Source organism: Procambarus clarkii, chromosome 11 (genome assembly GCF_040958095.1).
Source record: "Procambarus clarkii isolate CNS0578487 chromosome 11, FALCON_Pclarkii_2.0, whole genome shotgun sequence".
In the NCBI taxonomy this organism is placed as follows: domain Eukaryota; kingdom Metazoa; phylum Arthropoda; class Malacostraca; order Decapoda; family Cambaridae; genus Procambarus; species Procambarus clarkii.
Window position 1 is genome coordinate 31,936,820 of NC_091160.1, and position 26,254 is coordinate 31,963,073.

Here is a 26,254-nt window from a genome sequence, read left to right on the forward strand (position 1 = left end):
GGAAAGGAAAGGAAAGGGTAGAGACATCCGGGCACCCCTTCTCTCCATCTATATAAAATAGCACGTGACCACCTGGGTAGTGTCACACCCAACATTGACCACCTGGGTGGTGTCACACCCACCATTGACCACCTGGGTAGTGTCACACCCAACATTGACCACCTGGGTGGTGTCACACCCACCATTGACCACCTGGGTGGTGTCACACCCACCATTGACCACCTGGGTAGTGTCACACCCAACATTGACCACCTGGGTGGTGTCACACCCACCATTGACCACCTGGGTAGTGTCACACCCAACATTGACCACCTGGGTAGTGTCACACCCAACATTGACCACCTGGGTGGTGTCACACCCAACATTGACCACCTGGGTAGTGTCACACCCAACACTGACCACCTGGGTAGTGTCACACCCAACATTGACCACCTGGGTGGTGTCACACCCAACATTGACCACCTGGGTAGTGTCACACCCAACATTGACCATGTGGGTAGTGTCACACCTAACATTGACCATGTGGGTAGTGTCACACCTAACATTGACCACCTGGGTAGTGTCAAACCCAACATTGACCACCTGGGTAGTGTCACACCCAACATTGACCACCTGGGTAGTAGTGTCACACCCAACATTGACCACCTGGGTAGTGTCACACCCAACATTGACCACCTGGGTAGTGTCACACCCAACATTGACCTCCTGGGTAGTGTCACACCCAACATTGACCACCTGAGTAGTGTCACACCCAACATTGACCACCTGGGTGGTGTCACACCCAACATTGACCACCTGGGTAGTGTCACACCCAACATTGACCATGTGGGTAGTGTCACACCCAACATTGACCACCTGGGTAGTGTCACACCCAACATTGACCACCTGGGTGGTGTCACACCCAACATTGACCACCTGGGTAGTGTCACACCCAACATTGACCATGTGGGTAGTGTCACACCCAACATTGACCACCTGGGTAGTGTCACACCCAACATTGACCACCTGGGTAGTGTCACACCCAACATTGACCACCTGGGTAGTGTCACACCCAACATTGACCACCTGGGTAGTGTCACACCCAACATTGACCACCTGGGTAGTGTCACACCCAACATTGACCACCTGGGTAGTGTCACACCCAACATTGACCACCTGGGTAGTGTTACACCCAACATTGACCACCTGGGTAGTGTCACGCCCAACATTGACCACCTGGGTAATGTCACGCCCAACATTGACCACCTGGGTAGTGTCACACCCACCATTGACCACCTGGGTAGTGTCACGCCCAACATTGACCATGTGGGTAGTGTCACACCTAACATTGACCACCTGGGTAGTGTCACACCCAACATTGACCACCTGGGTAGTGTCACGCCCAACATTGACCACCTGGGTAGTGTCACACCCAACATTGACCACCTGGGTAGTGTCACGCCCAACATTGACCACCTGGGTAGTGTCACACCCACCATTGACCACCTGGGTAGTGTCACACCCAACATTGACCATCTGGGTAGTGTCACACCTAACATTGACCACCTGGGTAGTGTCACACCCACCATTGACCACCTGGGTAGTGTCACACCCAACATTGACCACCTGGGTAGTAGTGTCACACCCAACATTGACCTCCTGGGTAGTGTCACACCCAACATTGACCACCTGGGTAGTGTCACACCCAACATTGACCACCTGGGTAGTGTCACACCCAACATTGACCTCCTGGGTAGTGTCACACCCAACATTGACCACCTGGGTAGTGTCACACCCAACATTGACCTATTGGGTAGTGTCACACCCAACATTGACCACCTGGGTAGTGTCACACCCAACATTGACCACCTGGGTAGTGTCACACCCAACATTGACCACCTGGGTAGTGTCACACCCAACATTGACCTCCTGGGTAGTGCCACACCCAACATTGACCACCTGGGTAGTGTCACACCCAACATTGACCTCCTGGGTAGTGTCACACCCAACATTGACCACCTGGGTAGTGTCACACCCAACATTGACCACCTGGGTAGTGCCACACCCAACATTGACCACCTGGGTGGTGCCACACCCAACATTGACCACCTGGGTAGTGTCACACCCAACATTGACCACCTGGGTAGTGTCACACCCAACATTGACCACCTGGGTAGTAGTGTCACACCCAACATTGACCACCTGGGTAGTGCCACACCCAACATTGACCACCTGGGTAGTGTCACACCCAACATTGACCACCTGGGTAGTGTCACACCCAACATTGACCACCTGGGTAGTCACAAACACCCTTGACCACCTGGGTAGTGTCACACCCAACATTGACCACCTGGGTAGTGTCACACCCAACATTGACCACCTGGGTAGTGTCACGCCCAACATTGACCACCTGGGTAGTGTCACACCCAACATTGACCACCTGGGTAGTGTCACGCCCAACATTGACCACCTGGGTAGTAGTGCCACACCCAACATTGACCACCTGGGTAGTGCCACACCCAACATTGACCACCTGGGTAGTAGTGTCACACCCAACATTGACCACCTGGGTAGTAGTGTCACACCCAACATTGACCACCTGGGTAGTGCCACACCCAACATTGACCACCTGGGTAGTAGTGTCACACCCAACATTGACCACCTGGGTAGTGCCACACCCAACATTGACCACCTGGGTAGTGTCACACCCAACATTGACCACCTGGGTAGTGTCACGCCCAACATTGACCACCTGGGTAGTGTCACACCCAACATTGACCACCTGGGTAGTGTCACGCCCAACATTGACCACCTGGGTAGTAGTGCCACACCCAACATTGACCACCTGGGTAGTGTCACGCCCAACATTGACCACCTGGGTAGTGTCACACCCAACATTGACCACCTGGGTAGTGTCACACCCAACATTGACCACCTGGGTAGTAGTGCCACACCCAACATTGGCCACCTGGGTAGTAGTGCCACACCCAACATTGACCACCTGGGTAGTGTCACGCCCAACATTGACCACCTGGGTAGTAGTGCCACACCCAACACTGACCACCTGGGATAGTGTCAACTAACATGTCCTCCCTCATGTGTGGCGCCACAGATGACAACGATTCCCTTTGTGTTACAGCTGCAGGAGGCGGTGGTGGGGATGAAGGGGACGCTGACGGAGGCGGTGACGAGGCTGAGCACCGTGGTGGAGGACCCCAGCCTCTCCAGGGAGGTGCAGGAGGCCAGACAGCGCTGCGACGACAACACCGCCGAAGTCCTCAAGTTGGTCCTCTCCCTCAAGGCCGACATTACCTCACTCCAGTAGGTGTTATGGGGGGAGGGTGTAAGATATATAGTTTGTGGGGCGTGTGTGTCGTTAAGTTTATTTTGATAATAATATACATTATATATCATTTTCCTCCTCCTCCCCCTCAAGTGCGAGGTCAAATTCTCTGGTCTTTTCTTCATGGCTCAGGAATGAGTCTTGTTGAGGGACGTGGGTGTCAGGTGTGAGGGGGCGGGTGTCAGGTGTGAGGGGGCGGGTGTCAGGTGTGAGGGGGGCGGGTGTAAGGGATGAGTGTCACCTGTTAAACTCGTCCTAGCCAACACTTGATAACGTTGGTGCAACATTACATGTGGATATTGTGCCCACTCTACTCTTTCTGGAGTTACAACCCAAAGATCTAGATGTTCATCAACGGGATCTCAGTGACAAAGTCTGGAGATCAGTCTTAACTTATCCCCTAGAAATCACAATGTGTCTAATTACATTGCGAGTTGCAGATTTGTCTAAAATCTGAGTTTTGCAAATATTAAAACTGCACTTCATTCTAAATTATATTTTGCTTTGGTTCGTACAAATAAAGTTTTGGTAAATAGCATTTGTTGCGAGTGTGTTGTTGTTGTTTAGCGTACTTTAAGTGTAGTGTTTAACTGTTTGTGATGTGTGCAGGAAGGAGGTGTGTGCTGTGAGCGAGCGACAGGAGGGGCTGCAGACATCCATCACCCACCTGCTGGAGGAGCGCAGGCTCATGGTGGCTGACCTCTCACATGCTGGTGTTATCTCTCTTCACACCAGGTAGGTACTAGCCTCCCACCCTCCTCTGCTTGCTTGACTCCTGTGCTTAAAAATTATAATTATTTTAGCAACATAGCTAAGCTGGAACTGCTGTCCCATGAAGCTCAACCGTGAGAATGACGCAAAGACGTATAAAAGGGCAGCAAGTAAAGAGGGCTCTCCTTGTCATGTACAACATTCCAGTAAAGAGGGCTCTCCTTGTCGTACACAACATTCCAGTGAAGAGGTCTCCTTGTCGTACACAACATTCCAGTGAAGAGGTCTCTCATTGTCGTACACAACATTCCAGTGACGAGGGCTCTCCTTGTCATGTACAACATTCCAGTGAAGAGGTCTCCTTGTCGTACACAACATTCCAGTGAAGAGGTCTCTCATTGTCGTACACAACATTCCAGTGACGAGGGCTCTCCTTGTCATGTACAACATTCCAGTGACGAGGGCTCTCCTTGTCATGTACAACATTCCAGTGACGAGGTCTCTCCTTGTCATGTACAGCATTCCAGTGACGAGGGCTCTCCTTGTCATGTACAACATTCCAGTGACGAGGGCTCTCCTTGTCATGTACAGCATTCCAGTGACGAGGGCTCTCCTTGTCATGTACAGCATTCCAGTGACGAGGGCTCTCCTTGTCGTACTCAACATTCCAGTGACGAGGGCTCTCCTTGTCGTACTCAACATTCCAGTGACGAGGGCTCTCCTTGTCGTACACAACATTCCAGTGACGAGGGCTCTCCTTGTCATGTACAGCATTCCAGTGACGAGGGCTCTCCTTGTCATGTACAGCATTCCAGTGACGAGGGCTCTCCTTGTCGTACTCAACATTCCAGTGACGAGGGCTCTCCTTGTCGTACACAACATTCCAGTGACGAGGGCTCTCCTTGTCGTACTCAACATTCCAGTGACGAGGGCTCTCCTTGTCATGTACAGCATTCCAGTGACGAGGGCTGTGACTCATACGTCAGGCTGCGAGCAGCCGCGTCCAACAGCCTGGTTGATCAGTCTAGCAACCAGGAGGCCTGGTCGACGACCGGGCCGCGAGGACGCTAAGCCCCGGAAGCACCTCAAGGTAACCTCAAGGTAAGGGCTCTCCTTGTCATGTACAACATTCCAGTGAAGAGGGCTCCTTGTCGTACACAACATTCCAGTGAAGAGGAATCTCCTTGTCATGTACAACATTCCAGTGATGAGGGCTGTCCTTGTCATATACAACATTCCAGTGACAAGGGCTCTCCTTGTCATATACAACATTCCAGTGACAAGGGCTCTCCTTGTCATATACAACATTCCAGTGACAAGGGCTCTCATTGTCATGTACAACATTCCAGTGAAGAGGGCTCTTCTAGTCATGTACAACATTCCAGTGAAGAGGGCTCTCTTTGTCATGTACAACATTCCACGACGCAAGTATTCACTCCAAACTACTGCTCTGCTCCGTTGGGAAGATGAGACCTAGATGTTAATTAGGAGCACTACATAGTGAAGTGGACTAAACACAAATTCAGTCTCGCCTTGTTACACAAGAACAAGAAAATTATTTCAACACTGAAAACCTCATTATACACCTGTAATTGGACTACTGTGTTCAGGCCTAGAAATTACTGTTTCGAGAGGGTATTTATGTACATCACTAGAAAATTATCTAATTTTGAAGTGAAACATCACTTAAAGTTTACAAGGCAACATTTGCCACCTTTTAAACCCAGGTTGGTGTTCTCTCTAAACATTTTACTCGTTTCTGTCATTGCCTTCACCTTGCATGGAATGCATGTGTACACTTACCTAGTTGTGCTTTTGGGATTAACTTTCAACTCTCACAATCTTCAGTCGACTGGTTCGCAGGAATTTTGGGCTTTATCAAATTGTGAGTGGCCAGCACAAGGCTTCTGCTCCTTCTCTTCGTATCTCTGGTGAGATCATCTCTGGACCTTTTGCCTTAGTCAAATCCAATTCTTATCAAATGCCTTCTTACTTCATCTATGGTTATCTTCAAGTCTTCCAGTGTTACGTGACACCATTCACCTCAGTTCAATAGCTTTTCCTTGTTCTATTATGAAGAACCTCTAGACTCTGCTGTCGAGTATCTCGTACATCTCGCTTCTGTATTACCTGCTCCTTATCTGTTATTTTCCTCCTGATGTGATTGTGAGGCAATTTGGGCTGCATTTTTGCATTGTCAAGTATTTACATGTGTGCACATACTGTAATTCACAGTGTTGGAGGGACAGAAAGCCAGGGTGTATTCATACACATTTGGCTTTTATTTAGGTTCGAGATTCCGGGATTCGAACCTGGAATTCTCGATTGTGCGTCGAGAACGAATCCGACTGTACTACCGGGACTGCATGCATGTTCCTGCATGTGGAAGACCTTTAAAAAATGGCAATACAGTACGGTATATAGTCTATGAAGCAGGTAGGCAATTCCTGACAGACACTTCTGTTATTCTACACTCCACCTGTAACTTAATACACATTGTATTACAATAATGAGGGACAAAGTTAATATATAAATAACACAGAAAGCTGAATATATGCAATATATATACAGTAGAGTATTTAATGAAACCCCAGAAACAGGTTAGTCAGAGAAGAGAGCCTGGTAACCATATCCAGAAGATGATGACAAAGACGAAGCTGTAAGAGGAGTCAGTCAGTCAGCAGGTGTTGGTGGTGGGCTTCCTAACCACAGGCCTCCCGCACCACCACAAATAATGGTAACCTCACCTCTCATGGGATACCTGTGGTGGTAGAGGGAGATGGGGGTGGTAGGGAGTTATTTTGGTGTGACTACGGTGGTGAGCCATTGAGATGGTAGTGCGCTTGTAGCCCTAATTACACCTGGCTTAATTTACATCTTGTCATCAAAATTCTTCAGAAACACTTCGTAAGATTAAATAAAGCATTCATTAAAGGCTTATTGTCCCATGAGAGGTAGCTTCTATTTTATATCGAGTGAGTGTACTTGTATGGTATAATGCTGCTTGGTAAATTTTCCACAGATCTACAACCCAGTTTTCAACCCACTGATTACTCAATATTTCTAAAGTGTAAAAAATTCACCAGTTTTAGTTTTATCATTTTGTGGTGTACTTGAGTTGATTATTATTAAACTAAATACTTTACTATTAATATCCCGCTATTATATTCTTTCTGTCATATTTGTAAACGTAAGACATGTGCTCTTCCTCTATCCCTATCTAGGGAATATAAATTGAGTTTTCATCATCTTTTAATAAAGGTGGTTAATAATGCCTGGTATCAACTTGGTCATCCTACTCTATATACTCTCAAAAGGCTCTACATTCATTCTTTAGTATGGTACACAAAACTTTACTTCAACATCCATTATCTTATACCAATAAGAGAAAATGACTGATAATGTCTGTTTATCCAAGGTTGAAGACCAGATGCTTGGGGCTTGCCTCATTCAACTTTGCAGGGGTAAATGGTCTCGGGCATGGGGCAGGCATGGGGCTTGGGGATCCCCCAGAATTCAAGATGGAATAGCTTGCCACAGTCACATACTGACCTCCCATCCCTTCCATAACTTGATTTTGGCATTGTCTGCCAGCTAGCCAGCAAAATATATTAAAAATACAAATTTCCATCAAAATATATTAAAAATACAAATTTCCATCAAAATATATTAAAAATACAAATTTCCAGCAAAATATATTAAAAATACAAATTTCCAGCAAAATATATTAAAAATACAAATTTCCAGCAAAATATATTAAAAATACAAATTTCCAGCAAAATATATTAAAAATACAAATTTCCAGTAAAATATATTAAAAATAAAAATTTCCAAACAATTGTTATGGTAATATGAAAAATTATGCACTGATGTCTGGAAAAATAATATAAATTTTCTAATCATTATACTTTGCCCATAACAGCATAAAACAGATGATTCCTCCACAGCTTCAAAGGCTTTCTCAAGCCCTTCCCCAGCTCAAAGCCAAAGAGATTCTATTATACTTTTTAATATTTCACACCGCTAGGCTTCCCCAACCAGTGAACCATCTGTACACCAATGGGACTATTATTTTTATGAGACAGTAACAGTAAAAAGCAAAAAAAGTCAGCAAAAAGAGATAGATTGACAGAGAAAGACAGACAATCAAAGATAGGTTTGCAGAGAGAGAGACTAGGTTGGCCAAGGCAAAGCTATTGCGACTGGAAGACAAACAGAAAAACTTAAGAGGCAGACTAGAGATCTAGAAGGAAGGAGAAGGGAGGGAGGGAGGGGAGGTGAGAGAGGGGGCAAGTGGTGTGATAGTGGGGGATGTTTGGTGAGAAAGGTGAAGAGGGTACGAAAGAGAGAGATGGGGGAAGAGACCCAGTCACCATTGGATACCCCCTCCTAGTGTATCATATGCACCACATTAAAGGATTCCTCATCCAATCAGTGCCATGCACAAGAGATATATTTTGATAAAACACATTTAATAAAATAAGTACTGTAGATGAATTTAACATGGCAGATATGATAACCTTTTGTATATTTTTGACTAATTGTATTATATATTTGCTAGTCTTAAAAAGTAAGGAAAAATTCAGTGATTTTCTAATTAAGCCTGTTCAACAAAATCAGCATCTGCTGAAGTTGCCCCAGGAGCTTGGAGGGTTGTCAGTGTAATCCCAGTCACTGCACTTGTAGGTGAAAGCTAAATGGGCATTAACTCTAATACCATGGTTATGTCCTCCCAGGTCCAAGCTAGAAGGCCGTAGCAGTGGAGCAGGTGAGGGCATTGTTGTACAACCAGGTCGCTCGGGTTCTGGGAGCCACAGCAACGACTCTGGTGTGGCATTGCTGCTAGAGCGAGCCCACCAGGCCTTCACAACAGACCACACACCTTCACCCACACCCACCAATCAGAGAGCCTCAGACCAGGTACTGTACAGGGGGGCAGAGATACCTATGCACAGATGTTGACTTTTTTTTTTTTTTGCATGCTCACCCAAAATTAATGACAGGTAGTAGTCTAATATTTGAATTATTTATACCCTAGGTCAAGTGCTTTAAAATGGAATATGGACACCACTGATTTGTCCAAAATTGTGATGTCCAGAGAGCCAAATATGTTTGGTTGCACACCAAAAGTGGTTATGTAATTAACTTTTGGATTGTAGCATTCATTTATGTATATAAATTAAATCTGTATGTTCCTTCCATGAAAGTGATGATATATTACTTTCTTATTATGATTCTTTAACCATACTGTTTATGGAGTGATTTTTATTTTTCACCCTGCTAACTTGTCTAACCATGTGTGTGCACTTGTAGGACTCTCTGCCTGAACAACCATCATTACTGGTGCCACCTTCTGTGTATGACTATGTGGCTGGTCTCAGGTCTCACTCCCACCAGTCATCCTCCGCCCTCACTGTCCCACCTCACACTGACTCTACGCACAATAGACAAAGTAAGGAAGAAGAACTATGATCCACTGTAACGAATTTTGTTCAAGTCAATTTGCTTAATTTTCATTTCATGATACAATTGAATTCTTTATTATGAAACGACACATCACCTCTAGTTATGGAGGATGCTTTTGGTGCCATTATTGTCATTTTCTACAAGACTGTATATTGATTGAAGAATTTGGATAATATACTGTATTTTATAGGTAAGCATATTGAAACACCATAAAGTTCATATAAATATACAGTGTAGGCTGTAGGCTTTACTTAATGTTCAGTACCTCAATTTATTGGTCCGCTTAATTTGGTGGAAAGCATATGCTGCCTCATAAACCTTCATTTTACAGAAAGTGCCTCTAAAATCAATACTGCTTCAGTTTAAAGGTGTAACTGCAAAATCATTACTGCATTTCACATCTTTACTATTCTTTTAATTTTATTAGTAAATATTATTTGTTTTAATATTTTACTGTGCTGTACAATAACTGAGCAGTTGATCTTAATAATTTGTATTTTGCTCTCTGAGCTTGGGTCGTCTCCATTCCTCCCCAAGTGAGAGCCTTATGGTCCACCCTGAAACCCCTACATGCACTAGGGTCTAGTCACCTATCACCCTCCGCCATCGCAAGGAACTTTGCAAATGGTCTTGTCACAACTGTGGATTGAACACAGGGCTCCTGTTAAGAACATATTTATCCACCAAACACCCCAGTATGCCCACCTCATCCTCCTAAGGTTTCCCAACATCAAAAGACTATCGTACTAAAGCACCCTTTCCTAACCTACCAGAGAACCCAAAACAGAAAATGGGACAGTATGTCAATTTTGGTAGCCACTACCATGTTCTAATACAACGATTTTTAGCCTTAGATAAAGTATGAGTCAAATTGTGATGCTCTATTAGAAGGGGGTGTGCATGTCATCATCTTTACATGAATTAGTTTCATCCATCCAAGATAAATTTTAGTACAAGATAAGTTAAATGCATCTTGCTTCTGAATTCCTATTTTGGATTTTGGGCCTGGGATTATGGGTCTGACTTCCATTTTGTCATGGCAGATAATATGGGAGGGTAGAGGAAGTAGTAGTAGTTCTGAAGGGCTGCTAGGTAGTCCTCTAGCAGGATACAAAAGCAGAGTGCTTTTGTATCTGGGTTATGCATGCATGAGCTCTGGGCTTTGTCCATGATGGATGCCAAACTTCTTTTAATAACTTGTTTTATTATTTTTGCAGGTGTGAGCGCTACAATAGGTGGAGACAGTGAAGATCTGGGGCTGGTATATGATTCCGACTCCTCTCTCACAATTGCAGCGAATAAAACCATCAGCCTCAGTACCTCCCTAAGTCAGCAGTGTGGCATTGAATTACGCACTGCTCATAATGCACCTCCCAACCATGACCACCACCACACCCACACCCACCACCACCACAACAGACAGGCACCCCACGATCGAAACCATACGCGTTCAGACTCAGATGGCTCTGATAGATCCCGAGATGCTCAACACCGCCACAAACGACGCTCTCATGACCACAGTGAGCCGGTGTTTGCTTAATATTTGTCATAAAATTTTGAAGAGAATAGTCTAAAAGTTTATATACACACACATAAATGTCATTGTAAATGTGCTTCACTAGCTTTTTCCTCACTAGACATGGAACATCGTGCAAGTAAAGTAAAACTAGAATAATTTTATGATATGCACTAAACTCATTGTTATCTTGCATACAATATTGTAAGAAACGTTTAGATACACTGAGGTTCACTTTTCTACTCCTCGTTCAGAAATATACCTGTCTGAACAATATTTCTGAGAACTCCCACCACTTCCCAGCTTCAGATATACTGTATAAAGTAGGCAGAAAATAAGTCACAATAATATTGTTGAAAATTAATACCCAATCCACACATGAAAGAAAGTGATGATGCTTTGTTTCATCCTGGATTTCTATCAAGTTGTTTATATTTATGTACAAAGTATTTATTTTTATACAAGAAGGTACATTGGGTTGTGAGAGTACATAACATTGGTGTTTGCAACATTCTTGCAAATCCACTAAAATGCATAGCAATTTCAGGCAGGTTCTTAGTCTAACTGGTAAAAGTATTAATAGGTATAAGGTAGTTCTTACAAGAATGTAAGAACTCTTGTCTATATAAATAAAAAGATACACTGTAGTAAAATTTGAGTTCAACATAATAGCTACAATATAAATTTATAGCATTATTATATTGGTGAAGTTGCATATCATAAATACTAATATTGGGGGAGTGGATAGCACAAGTTACAGTGAGAGTTTGGAGCACAAGGTAGGAAATTATGAGGATGAAATTAGGTACTTTTTGGTTTTACTTCTGAATAAATCATAGATTGGTCAATTTTTAATTCATTGGGAAGTGAATTCCATAGACTGGGTCCTTTTGCATTAGGGAGTTTTGCATGGTCGTTTTGCACAGGTTTAGTGTGACTCTAGGAATGGGTTCTATTACATCTATCTAGGAAGAGTTTCAAATCAGGATTAACATTTTGGAATAAGATTTAGTACATATAGATAGCACACAAGAATGTGTGTAGTGAGTGTATGTTTAGCACGTTTAGGGATGTAAACAGAGGGTTTGTGTGTTGACTGTAGACAGTTTGTTATAGTAGATTCTTTGCTGGGTGATGATGGGCTTGAGGTAATTTGCAGTGGTTGAACCTCATGCACAGATACCATATATTAGACAGGGATAGATTAGCAAGTAGTATAGTGAAAGGAGAACAGAGTGGGGAACATAATATCTGATTTTAGAGAGTATACCAACAGTCTTTGACACCTTTTTGGCTATGTGTTGTATGTGGGTGCTGAAGTTTACTCTCCTGTCTATGTATAGACGAAGGAACTTTCCAACGTTTTTAATACTAATGTTAACATTGTCTATCTAAAAGTGAATTTGGTTTGAAGAGTTATTTTCAAATAAAATGTAGGTAGGTCTTTTCCATGTTTAGTTAGTTTGTTGCTCGACATCCATGAATGGATTTTTTTTTTTTGTTATTTACAATATTATTTAGTGTGAGGGGTTGGGGTCTGAATAAATGAAGGTAGTATTGTCAGCAAATAATATAGGTTTAAGAATGTTAGAGACATTTGGCAAATCTTTTATGTATATAAGAAATACATTATTTGACACTGAATCTCTTATAGTTCTAAGATGCTGCCTGTGGCACTCCTACAGTTAATGGTAGAATGTGGGAGGTTATCTTATTGATGGCTACATATTGATGTCTGTCATTAAGACATGATCAATTATAGTTCAGAGTGAGGCCTCAAACTGCATAATGATAAAGTTTAAGTAAGAAGTAGCTATCGTTTACAATATTAAAGGCCTTTCTCAGGTCAATGAAGAGGCCAATTGGGAACTCATTTTTGTCAAGGGATGTGTAGATTATATCAAGCAGACTAATAATGGCATCATTAGTACTCTTTTGGGAATGGAAGCCAAACTGGCAGGGACTTAATATGTGGAATGTCCCTCAATAGAATTCTTGGTGACTCAGATACTTTTGATATCGTTCGCCTTATGCGTTTTTGTTCTCGTATTAGCATCCTTGGTGATATTTAGCGCCCTCTGATTATTCCGCACATTGATGGTGCTACATAGCCTTCCCGGTTTGGTGCCTTCTTTTGATAATTACTTACTTAATATGTGGAATTTCACAAGGTAGGAGTTGAGTTGTTTGTAAATAATTTTGTCAAATATTTTTGATAGTATCAGTAGATTTGATATTGGTCTAATTGATTATATTACCTATATCGTCTCCTTTATTAACTGGAGATTTGCACACTTACTAATAATGTAGGCTAGAGTAAACATTAATTTTCCTTTCATCATAGAAATAACTCTACTATATCTTTACACATGAATTCTCTAGCATTTTCCTGTGGTCTCTCTTGTATATTAATGTTTGTTTTTGTATGTTATGTTGTCTTACTATGTGCACCAATATCACAGTTTGTAGTTCCCTGTTTCCCAATTGTGGCAGGGGTCAAGACTAAAATGTGAACACAGTATTGTACTTGTTAGAATCTGCTGCAGAGTTCACAAACTCATCGTGCTCCTTTCAGGTCGATCGGTTGGTTTTATTTACATTTTTCTCCACTTGTGGCTGAAAAAATATTTTGCCATATTCCCTTATTCCTCTTCATTAGCAGTTATGTTTTTTACAATTTTTCTCCACCTAGTAGTGTACTCCACTTTACCAGTGTACTGTACTGTATAACCATTCTAGGCCCTCATGATAAATTTTCTGTTTTCTAGCATTCCTTTTGGTTGGTGCTAGTTCTAACATTCCTCTTTGGTTGCATGTTTCATCTTTTTTGTACAGTAGCTGCTGTACTTCTTTATATTATTGAACCATGGACTGTTCATTTATTTCTCTAATTTTTGAGACTAATGACTCTATTGGTGGCTTCAGTGCATTTTCCTGTGGTAGTCTATTTTTTCTATATCTTCTTGTGCCATTTTATCGAGTTGAATGTTGTGTTCCAGGTAGAAGTTTCCTTGTGCTCTTATAACTAACTTCAGTATACAGTACTACCTTTCTGCTTTCCCCCTCTTTCCTTGCCCTACAGCTTCACTATCCTTAAGTACTTGAACATTAGGTTGCAGTGAGTAATGGCTGATTCTTCCTGGGTGAATATCAGGTCTGGTCTTGCTGGCTTGCCACTTATCATGTGAGTTGACACTGAGGAAGTTCATTATTTTGACATCCATTAGCTTTGGTCTCCATATCTCACCACAACTTTCATATTTAAAGTACTGTATTTTTATGTTTTGTGTGTTACACACCAGTAAAGTTATTTACACATATGTTATTCCTTTGAACAGCACGAGAGAGCAATGATCCATACACGTTGGTAGTTACTAGGACTCGTAACCTGCTAACTGACCCTCGGGATCCTCGAGAGGCCCAGAGGTACCGTGTAGCACGGGAGTTGCTTGACACAGAGAAGAAGTACTGCAAGACTCTCTGGACCATTCAGGACACTTTTGCAGACCCACTCAAGAAGGCAGGGATACTCTCACACAAAGATATAACGTTAGTACATTATGTTTTGCTCTAGTGGCACGTAAATATCTATTATTTCTAGGCAGTAACAATGTATGGATGATTAGGAATCTAACTAAGAAAAAGGAAGTCTGGTACCAAAAACGTACATATGGCATTCTGTATTTTTCTGGGGAGAGCCTTCGGCTCCCTGGAGCTTACTAGGCTGATATGCTAATGTCAGACTTTGGCATCAGTCATATGTATAGAGTTCTGTGGGCCTACCGGGGAACACGAGCCAGAACCTGGCGCCCCCCCCTCCCTCAGAGAGGCATGGGGAGCAATGGCCTATAGACACCCCCGTGTGGTTGGAAGCATTCTATGTCTGCCATCGACCGGGTCAGAAAGGTAAGAAAGGTCACCCAGAAAGGTAAGCATCCCAAAACAAACCCCTATTCTGGTGAAAATATTGCTACCAAAAACCGAACAAGTGGATAGAACTCCCCTAAAAGAAACGAGCAAATGAACATGATGTCACACGTTGCTGCGCCGCTGTCTGCGCAGCTCCCCCCTCCCCGGGAGGGGGGAGGGGGGAGCCCCAGAACCCCCCATGCCGGCTATCCACCTGTCAGTTCTAAGGCTGATGCTAGAGGCGGAGGTCGTGTGCTTGGCTCCAGTGATTCCTGCACTGCGCTTTGCATGTGGTGGCTGTTTTCCAGGGGGGTGCGAGAGCCAGGAGTCATTCTGCAGTACTTGGGCTGCATGCGCTTAGGGTTATCATCCCTAGGTGCCTTGTAAGTACTGCCCTTGGAGCTTGGGGTTGCCTTCCACAAGTTCCTCGGAACCTGCCTGGGCCGTTATACTGCTCGGTTTTTCGGCTGCCCTTTGGGTGCTTGAGGGTTTTGTCTTCCTTGTTTACCTTAGGGTAAGAGGCAGTTTTGCACTGGTGCGGGGTGCAGGGTACTGCACAGCTAGTTGTCACCATTCACAGCGGCCAGCTCTTTTCCTTGGGATGCGTTGTCCTCTTGCGGAGTTTTGTTTTTGTTTTGCCTTATGGGGTAGTCTGCCTTGTTTCCCCCCTTTTTGTGCCTGACCTGTGCACGGTTCTCTTCAGGTGGAGCCTCCTGCTAGGTCCCCGTGAGTGTACACGTCCCTGGGGTTCAGCTTTAGAAACTTGCTCGGTATTTGTGGGTGACGGTTAGCAGTACCCTACCTGGGGTTACCTAGGAGTGAGTTACGTTAAGCACTCAGGACCTTGGGAATCCCCTTGCGGGCGCGTGGGTCCGATGGATGTGTCCCCAGGGGCCCCCCTCGCTTCGTACAAGTTCAAGGGTTGCTCGGTCCCCTTGACTCAGGGTGACCCTCACGATTTCTGCCTCTGTCACACTGCCTGTTGGGTCTGTGACACTTTCGACCCGGAGTCCTGCAAGTTCTGTTGCTTGCTGGTGACTCAGTTTACCCAGTCTCATGATGATGTTCTACTGGTACAGGCGGCGCAGGCGTTGCATGCACGCTTTAGGTTGTTGCAACGCGCTAGGTTGGTTGCTCACCCGGATGCCCCGAGGCTGCCCTGTTTTGCCTATAGGGACCCGGACTTGGGGGTGGGGGTCGCTTCGACCTTGGTTCAGTCCACGCCCCCTAGTCCTTTCCCTGTTGTGGTTCATTCTGGTTCATTCTGCAGTAAAGTGTGATGTTTGCTTGTTTGCTTGTTTCCTTGGGATTATAGGGAGTTTCTACCTCTGTTCGTTTTTTTGTTTTAGTTTTTTACCATGTGGGGTTTGTTTTGTTATGCCTACCTTTCTGGGTGCCTAACTCCGGTCGATGGCAGATAAGGAAAACCCCAACCACAAGGGGGTTTTCCAGGGCCATTGTTCCCTGAAACCTCTCTGAAGGGGCCAGGTTCTGGTGCTGGTCCCTGGTAAGTCTGAACTCCTTAGCTAATGTCCCAGTCTAATATAACATACATTAGCCCGATAAGCTCCAGGGAGCCTCCGGGGCTCACCCAGAAAATGGCATTTCATTACATTCAACGCTAGTTTTTTACAAAATATTCAAAAATAAAATATTAAAATAAGACAGTTAAAAATTATAAAATACTGAATCCCTAAATATTAAGAATGAATATTATTAGTGCTATGATTTGTTTAAAGCTATTTTTTATCCCATGTGTACATTCTTTTTCTCAGTACAAACATGTGATAATTCAAGCTTCTTTGGTTCCTGGAATGGAAATGGACAATGAGGCTCAAATTATGTGTAGAATGTAATGCACAGGGGAAGCTTGTATACCAGTGTGTAGATATTCCCTCGAAGGAGGGAATATCTTAAAAGAACTGTGTCACTGAAGACAGAGATTCTGAGCAGTTATATTGAATGAGGAAGTTAGATATTGAAGCAAATTTTAAAGGGTAAGAAAACTCGAAAACACTAAGATAATGAAGGAAATTTTTTTAAGGAACCAAGCGTGACAATTTTCAGTGAAAATAATGTATGAAGCATGGGTTGGGTTGGGTACTGTATTATGTAAGATAGGTAGCCAAGAAAACAGCATTTGGGTTTGGGATAGACAGAGCTAAGTGAACTAAAATTATATTATCTTGAGATAATATGATTAAAATACAGTAAAGTGAATTTGGCTTGAGTGAGTAAAAGGTAATTTAAAAGGCAACAAAATGTAATGAGAAAATACATGGCAACTACAGTATACAGTACTTTATGTAAAAATAAATATGGACTTAAAACAAAAAATTATATGTACATACGGTAGAAATTCTATGGAATGGTGCAAGTGAGACGAAAAAAGATTGAATATCTATAATATTTTCTTCCTCAGGACTTTGTTCCCAGAGGAAGTGTACCAGCTGTACGACAAACACTGTCTGCTCCAACATCAGCTGCGGGAGCGTCTTGCATCTTGGAAGTGGCAGCCACTCGTGGGCGACATAGTATCTCGGTTTACAGATCCACGACACACAGATGTTCTCCGCCTCTATACTGCCTACGTCAATGACTTTCCAGAGGTTCTCAAAACATTCCACAAACTTTGTCGTACATCCCAGCCTTTCACTAAGTTTATCAAGGTTAGTTGCCTACTTACTTATAGACAACTTACATTTCCTTGTAACATTTTCTCTCTTTTTGGCCTTAAATATTATCTACTCATTAAAATGATATATTGGAGCCTTTGAGACACATGATTCATCATTTGTAGTACATTGTTATGTTTGGAGTTGTCAGTACAGTGGTAGCATGCTGTCTATATTCACTTGACATGCTCTCATCTCTCCATGTTGTCATTGTTCAGGGTCTAGTGAAACTCATACAGGTGTGGATAGTGTATAGACACTATAATGTAGGCCTTTTTTTTTATCCCACCCATGATACTCCAAATCATACCATGGTCTTCATATGCCAGTAAGTTTCTTTGTGGTAAACTGGTTTTTATACATTGTCATTATTTTTCCAACCACTTCTTCCCTTAAATGAGTATTTAATACATATTTTCACGCTTATAATATTTCATCAATTTTCTCATCGTGACTACTTAACTCATAATAATGTGTGTATACACTATCACGTTCATCACTTATGGGTTGGGAGGCATCACTACTTACAATTTAAATAATGTATAACTTATTTTGATCATTTGTAGGTACAGTATATTATTACAGATTATACGAGACTAATAAAATACTATGATTTAATTGATATACATCGTTTAGAATTGCAGCTCAGTGGGTAGCTATTTTAAGTAGAGAATGCTAGAATTGTTTTTTTCTAAGGAATTTTTTAGTATTATGGCTTTAAAATTTTTGCATGAATTTATATTTTTATAAATTCCTGACCTGTAATTGGATATTTATGCAGTTTTAAACTGACATGATTACCCATCTCTCCCATGTGTGATGGATAGACAGATTCAAGCTATCTAACTTATATCTAGTTAATGGTGGTCAAAATTATTATAGTTGCAATTGGTCAGTGTACACCATTCACTGATAATGCAATTACCAGCATGTGTAAACTCTAAGTATTAATATAAAAACATTTCATCATAGCATTTCAATTGTATATGCAAAGCACTTACCATTGTGTGTGGGATAATGTCATCTAAAATATTTGTTTTTACATTTTCAGGGTTGCTTAGAGCAGCCAGCATGTGGGGGTCTAGACCTCGGGGCATTTCTGCTGACCCCTGTGCAGCGTGTACCTCGGTACATCCTTCTCATGAAACAGCTGCTGAAGTATACAGATCCACAGCACCCTGACTACCAGCATTTGCACTCCTGTCTGGACCGACTTAGGGATTTCCTTGCACGGCTCAATGATTCCATGGAGCATTCCTTTCAGCTGGTGCACGCCCAGCTCTCTCCCCATGGCCCAGTCCCCGGGTCTGCCCATCACCACCCACCACCACCGCCACCTCCTTCCCATCACAGGTCCAGTAAACCTCATCCCAGTCAGTCTAAGAGGCGAGCAAATCTTATTATTGTTTGTATTTTTTTTTTTAAGTTAGGGCTGTTTTTGCACAAAGTTTTCTGTTTCCTACTTTTATGGAGTAGAAGCACATGCCCTGAAAGGTTAGAGGTCACGAGGGTTAAAGGTAGTGATGGCTGTCCTCTTATGCCTTCTCACTAGCATAAAGGGCAACTGTTGACAACACACAATGCTAAACTTTACACAGCAGCATCTCAGCAATTTACTAAGTTAGGTTTAAAGGTTTAAAGTACCGTATTTTATGTAAATTGTTAATCTTTCACTATTTTGTAACAAACCAATTCCACTAGACTCCTTATCATTGTCACTTCTCACACATTCTACAGTCTTCCAAATAAGCCTAGGTTTGAAATAAAAATAAAGACTGTAGACATGTATGAATGTTAAAATTTTGTTATGATAAGGTTTATATTTGATACTTTGCTTCTTTTGGAATGCAAGGCCCTATTATCACATGCAGAATATGGAAAAAAAACATTCCAGACTCTTGCTATCACTACACCCTCAGATCTTTAAGCGTTTTTGCTAATTTGCATATTTTTTGGTATAAAAAGTAGTAATTTCAAACTCAAAATATGTGCAATCATCCTGAATTCTGCTCAAAATAACGCTCAAGAGTCATATTTCTGATAGGCATCATATTTTGAAAACTGCAGGGGATATGGGCAAAATATTACCAATCACTGTTTCACTAATTTACATATTTTCAGTATAAAAAATCGTAATTTAAAACTCCAAATATGTGCAATATCTCAAGAAGCACATCAATAAACTGGAAAAGGTGCAAAGGTATGGCTATAAAATGGATTCCAGACCTGAAAAACTGGAATTATGAAGAGAGGCTAGAAGCACTAAATATGCTAAAGGTAGAAGATAGAAGAAAAAGAGGAGATATAATCATCACTTTCAAAATAATGGCAGGAATTGACCAAATTGACAAAGAGTAATTCCTGAAACTGTCAACCTCAAGAACAAAAGGTCAATAGTTGAAGCTAAGGAAATAAAGGTACTGTACCGAAAAAATATTAGAAAGTTTCTTGCTGGATGATACAAATGGTTAGTATTGTAAAAAGCAATGTGGATGATGAGTGCATTGCTGTCATTGTATCTGACAATTATGGGTAACAGTGACAAGCCATGCATAGACTTCTTATCTCCAACTGGGTGTACTCATGGCCAAAATTTTAGCAACATTCTACTGGAAGTTTTACATAAACATTTTGCAAATATTTTCAACTGTGATGCTCATAGGTTTTTTTCCCAACAGGACTGGACGGTCTCCTCGAAGATCAAGCTCTTCCATAGGCAGTCCACCATTAAGTCCCAGCAGCCCGACTTACAGTCCTGATAGAACGAGCCTTGGCTGCAGCCCAGAAAGACAAGAGCGTTCACCAAGCTGCTCACAATCCATAACAAGTCCACAAAGATCACACAGCAGTGCCACACAGCCATCTTGTCGTCCTCGATCTGTGTTCTTAGATACCAGATCTTCATCTCTGCCGCGAGGGTCAGCTAGCTCCAGTAGTGGATCACAAGAAAGTGCCTTCTCGCCTAGCAGTGAGATTCCCCGTGTCAGATCTCGTAGTGAAAGTGTTGCGTCTCGTCGCCCGCTCCCATCACACACCCACCACACGGCACAGACTCTTGTCACTCAAGAGGCACCTCGCTCTTTAGCTCCTGCTCACTCTGTGGTTGATGTAACGGTTCACAGCAGCCCCAGTCACGAGTCGGGGCATTGGGAGGATCTGGCTGCTAGTGAGCCCTCTCTTAATGACCCTCGCCCTGTTCACATCTCAAATGATGCCAACAGGCCATTGGCATCCCACACACTTACCTCCGCTCACAGTGTGCACAACGTGGACGGACAGCAGAAGCTGACTACTCCCACCTGGACAGAATCTTCCCATTCCGAGGACCCTCGTAGCAAGAAAAAATCTTCCATTCGCACCTCTCTCAAGAATATGTTCACCTTCAAGAAGAGGTATGTTCACCATCCACACTCTTCATGTGCCTCTACATTCACGGTGACCAGACCACACATCTATAAATCACAGAGTAACTTTCCACAAGGTGACACACCCTCACACTCACTTCCCATGGATCTAACCACATCTGAAGGCTCATCTGGGATTATGAGACAAGGATCTAACAGCCTTTTAGAGGAGGATCTTAATGAGAGCTTGAATTATGCTTTCAAAGGCTCACTTTATGTGTTGCATGAGAGTTCTGTCTAATTCTTTCCTCTTATGTTTGGCTAGCACCCTAGATCTCGGGCACTTTAATAGGCTGTCACTGAAATAACATTTCTTCTTTCTGAGATCTGGGTACAGTATATGAGGAGTTATTGACCTCTTCATGTCATGCAAGAACTTCCTGTCAAATGAGTAATATTGTACAATAACATGCAGGCATTATTTACTGTTAGCTTTTCTGATGTATACTGCGACTCACACGGTGTGCCTTCTATCCTTGTGCCTGACAGTAAGCTGACACCAATGGAAGCCTCACCTCAGGTATTTGTTCCTCATAGATCTATAGAGTCACTTAGATTATAATAGTTTTCACTTGTTATCTTAGCTTATCACATGCATTTGTTTTCAGTCTTTTTTTCTTCTCTTTAATGTGAATGTGAATTCAAGTTGCTAATATAAGATGAATGTTGAAGTTGAATATATTTTTTAATATACTAGTATAGCTTCTTAATTAAATATATAGATATACTGTGATAGGCCAAGTTGCTTAACAAGCTGAATATTCTCAAAATATTATATTTAAAAAAAAATTCTTGTAGAATGATAAAGCTTTCCATTATATTTTATATGATTTGATTATTTTTAATTTGAGCTAAAACTAACATAGAAATTTGATCAAACCTATCCTAACCCAACATAACTATGGTAAGTCAGTAATTCATGTGTTTAATATACTGTAATATAATAATATTAATTGGAATTAACCAATTTGGAAAGGGATATTTGAATATACTAAAAATCACTGCTTGTTAGGCAAATCAGACCTTGCATACTAGGCCAAGTGCAGTTCTGGCTTTTAGGTATGACATATATACATATACAGTACAGTATATATATACACAGGTGTATATATAAAAGAATCTAAGAATAAGAAATATATTTTAATAGTGGTTACATTATAATTTTCTTGCTTATTTGTAATTTATGGCAATATTGAATATGATACATACCTAGGTCAGTGGTTTTCTCCGAGTACAGTACTGCACTACAGGTATTTAAATGTAACGTTGAGGACGCATACTAGTAATTGACAGCGCATCATTCACCCTAGGCGAGTCATCCTGCCATCATCCCTTTCATCTTCAGTTAAAGAGTAGGTAGGTGAATGAATGAATAGGAAAAAGCAATTATTAAGGTACAGCATTAAGCCAGTATGATTGTGTAGCACCTTAACATACAAGTCAATCCAGAGAATTAAATACCCAGTACTATTCAAGATACTGATACGAAAGCAGGACATGAGGCTTTCTATGTGAAGTGTGTCGCTTACGGGGGTGCAGTGCCAATTTTATAGGTGCCGGAGCTCTGGTGGGCCTAACAAAAGCCTGTCTTTTTTATCTTGTTTCTATGTATGTCACACGTTTAAATATTTCGTGTTTGTACTCGCTTATTATCATAAAATATAATTATCAAGTAAATAAAGAAAAAACATCAATCATATATTTATCAATTTAAGACGTTCACACACACCTAGTGCTCACAAAATAAAACCATTTTGAGAAGTTTCACAACAGTTTCTACAAAGGGTCAGGTGTGAGATGTTTTCAGGGGTGTGAATCAACTCTTGTCTTGGTGTCATCTGCCGATCTGTGATACTGCAGTCATGATATGGCATATGGCTCAGGATTCCACTGAACTACAGGAGGTCCATGTAGTTTAACACACATAAGTGCTGATACATGATTTATGATAATTCTTGAGCTTATTGTTGTTATCAGGTTCATGTGACTGAATCCCCTCTCACACTTAGCCCGTCCTCGCATACAAAGCTCAAAGCTTGTTAATTCAGCCCCCAAACCCCGTTAATGAATGAAAAAAACGGTTTACACACGACTCACAACTGATGACGTCCAAACACTTCCAGAACAAGCATTTCGCTCACGTCCTCTGTTCGAACCACAATTCTATAAATGCTTTAACCACGTATGGTACTTCAAATACAAATAATTACCAACAGAACCTAAACACCTAACCTAACCTAACCTGACCTACGCCCAACTATTCATGAAATTTTTCTGTATAATAATATTGATTTATATATGAGAATAAACAAAGTTTTAATACACAGTATATTAAAATTGATGAATGCATCTGGGGGAGGATGGCGGCTGCTTTAAACAGCCTAGTGTAAGGACGGGTTGCAGCAGTACTAATAGGAAAAACTTGTAAACACCTCAGAAGTGGGTGTAAATCTTGGGGGCTGTGGCATCCATGATCCCCCACATAGTCTCTAAAGATATTTAATGCAGAGTAAGAAGAAAGCTTAAACCTCTTACAGAGATAATATCAGCTTCACCATAATTAGATGGTATTTCATCAGGCTAGTAGTCTTACTAAGGACACACATTTCACTTAGCAGTGAGTTATACGTACAGTGGAACCTCGATTAACGAATTTAATCCGTTCCAGCACTGAGCGCGTCATGTGAAATGCTCATCTTTCAAAACGAATTTCCCCATTTAAAATATTGGGAATATAAATAATTCGTTCCACTACCAAAAAACATCAATATGATATTATATTTTTTTAAATAATGGAGCAGCCTACCGGACATACACTGAACGAACCTTCATGACATTTGTTCGTTTTTCAACTTTGTTCACTTTGATAAGTGTGTTGGGTATTGTTTCCAGATTCGTACCAGTACAATTCAGCCTGTTTACTTTTTAAATATACAGTATGAAAATTTACATATTATTGAATCTTTAAAAAAAACAAGAAATGTTATAACATTATTAACTCATTAGTGATGTAATACTAATATTTTCCTTCCACGATCAACAATCACCCACAAGCCATCATCACCCTTTTCCCTCATCCTCTCTCCCTTTTCCCCCATTCCATCATCCACTTTCAGTGCCGCCGAGCTCTGGTAGCACTGCACCACTGATCACTAATCATATTAAATGACAACTATGTATAGTTTAAGGGTAACAAATACTCATTTCCAAGGAGAGGTGACATAAACATTGTGTCTGGGAAAGCAGAAAAACCTACACTAGCTGTAAATTTTGAGCCATCAGTAAAAAAAAAAAAAAAAAAAGTAAAATAACAAATTGTGCTTAACACAGCTGGAACTGTGAAGGGTTTGATGTTACACTTCAGTGTTTTGGAAAAGCAGATGATTGACATTTTCCATGGTAGAATTATATGTGGGAATATATTGCCAGGTTAAATAAACGGCATTAGAATACGCTTATTACTTGTATTCTAAGGAGTTGTAAGGTCTTATGGGAGGTCAGAAACATTGACACTGGCTAAAACTCTTATGTTAACGTGAGTAACGTCCATAGTATAGAGACTGAAATTGAAATGCGTAATCAAAATAAGGCCAAAATAAAGTTGATAAATATTAATGTATTATTGCTAATGCTTCTAGAAATAAATCCTGGTGTCTTTATTGCTCTGTTCCATACAGTATACATTGATATTGTTTTTAGCTTAAGAGCCCTAGTGATCATGACAGTCAAGATCTTTCTCATATTCAGATTTTGCAGTTTCAACATTGCCCAGCTGATATCTAGTAACTGTTATTGCCTAAGCTCAGACCAGAATTTTTTTTAGCATTAAACTGCATCTGCCAATCATTCATCAATTTCAAAAGCCTATCTGGCTTGGTGCCCTCTTTTGATAATTACTTACTTAATCTTAATAGGCTTTCAAAGTGTCTTGTTAGTTTCTGTCTTCATCTGAATTTGTTTCCTACCCCTATTTTTATATTGTCTGTAAATTTGCAAGTATTATTATTCAGTCCTATCTAAATTGTTTATTGTGATCCCCAGGACAGAGCCCTGTGGCACTCTACCTATAATAGTTTTTCACACGAATTTAACTCAGTTTATGCTAAAGCTCTAATTTCTTTGAAATAAACAAGCCCTACCAATCCCCCAAGGCTGTGTGCCTCTAACTGCTTGAAATACCCGTATACTAGGAAAAAAAAAAAAAAAAAAAAAAAAAAGAGTACCAGGTAAATTTGTTAAACATGAGCGGTCCTTTGTCAAACTGTTGTGAATCCTTTATCTTTAATTTTCAAGATATAAATGAATGGCTGTTGCGATTATAGATTCAAGCAATTTTGCTACAATAGATGTTAGGCTGATTGAACAATAGTTTGATGCAACAGATAATAGCTCTTTATTATGCATATGTTATTCTTTGTCAATGTTGTTATTATCACAGTTTTTTATCAATTTAATAAACACGTCTATTAATTCTTGTCTAATATTATTATACTTATATAATTAAAGAACTATGGACAAAATTAAGAAAAAGTTTCGATCGATTGTTCTCTTCAGACTGCCTAGTATCCAAGTGCTCAGGAAAGTTTTAAGATATACTGTAAAGACCTTAGATATTTGTTGAGTGACATTACATTAAATATAACACTGGGCCTAACAAGTGAACTTTTGGGTGTGTGTGATAACTTTGTCTTGTGTGTTCGACTCTGGCATGCTCTTCTAGGTAATTAATACCGCATACTCTGGGAATACTCTTTGCTGGTAGCGAGTCAGATTAAAAAACTTGTCTTTGTATTCTCTCTCTCAAGTAGGTTATGAAAGGTTTGAACAAGTTGGCAAACATTTTATTCTGCCACATGTGAAATGTTGCATTGAATGCTGGTGTGCTGTGAGCGTCCATACTGCCAAGACTCGGTCATGAGGTCATGCTGAAGTACACTTGTGCACTGAACACTTGTGAGAGTTAATTGGTACAGCCACTGAGCTCCCAATACCTATATAAGCTGTGTGTGTTGTGAGATTGTCACACAAACATTTCAGAGATGTAAGCTAGCAATATAAATCAAGGAATTTTTTAGGATTATAAATGTGTACTGTAACAATCTACAACAAAATTGTGTGCTTAAAAAATTATATATGCTTTGACTTGCATGTTAGTAACTTTCAATACAGTACTGTGTGTAATGTTCAGAATGTCAGTAAATATTTAATTCCTGTGTCCAATGAAATTTCAAGAATAGAGGACCCATTTAGC

General features: G+C 41.3%; 1 protein-coding gene across 11 annotated transcripts in view; it reads left to right on the forward strand.

Moving 5' to 3' along the window:
• The window catches only part of LOC123758368 (uncharacterized), a 136,680-nt gene that overhangs the window by 103,108 nt on the left and 7,318 nt on the right, over window positions 1-26,254 (forward strand). For 7 of the 11 annotated variants that reach the window (XM_069322490.1, XM_045742681.2, XM_069322491.1 and 4 more), the window contains exons 4-12: window positions 3,119-3,300; window positions 3,932-4,057; window positions 8,770-8,953; window positions 9,347-9,485; window positions 10,717-11,019; window positions 14,354-14,564; window positions 17,347-17,593; window positions 18,651-18,985; window positions 20,278-21,486. In XM_069322490.1, the coding sequence (XP_069178591.1) occupies window positions 3,119-3,300; window positions 3,932-4,057; window positions 8,770-8,953; window positions 9,347-9,485; window positions 10,717-11,019; window positions 14,354-14,564; window positions 17,347-17,593; window positions 18,651-18,985; window positions 20,278-21,244 (2,694 nt within the window). In that variant the 3' untranslated portion in view covers window positions 21,245-21,486. The other 4 variants (XM_045742685.2, XM_045742683.2, XM_069322492.1 and 1 more) reach the window with 3 other exon arrangements.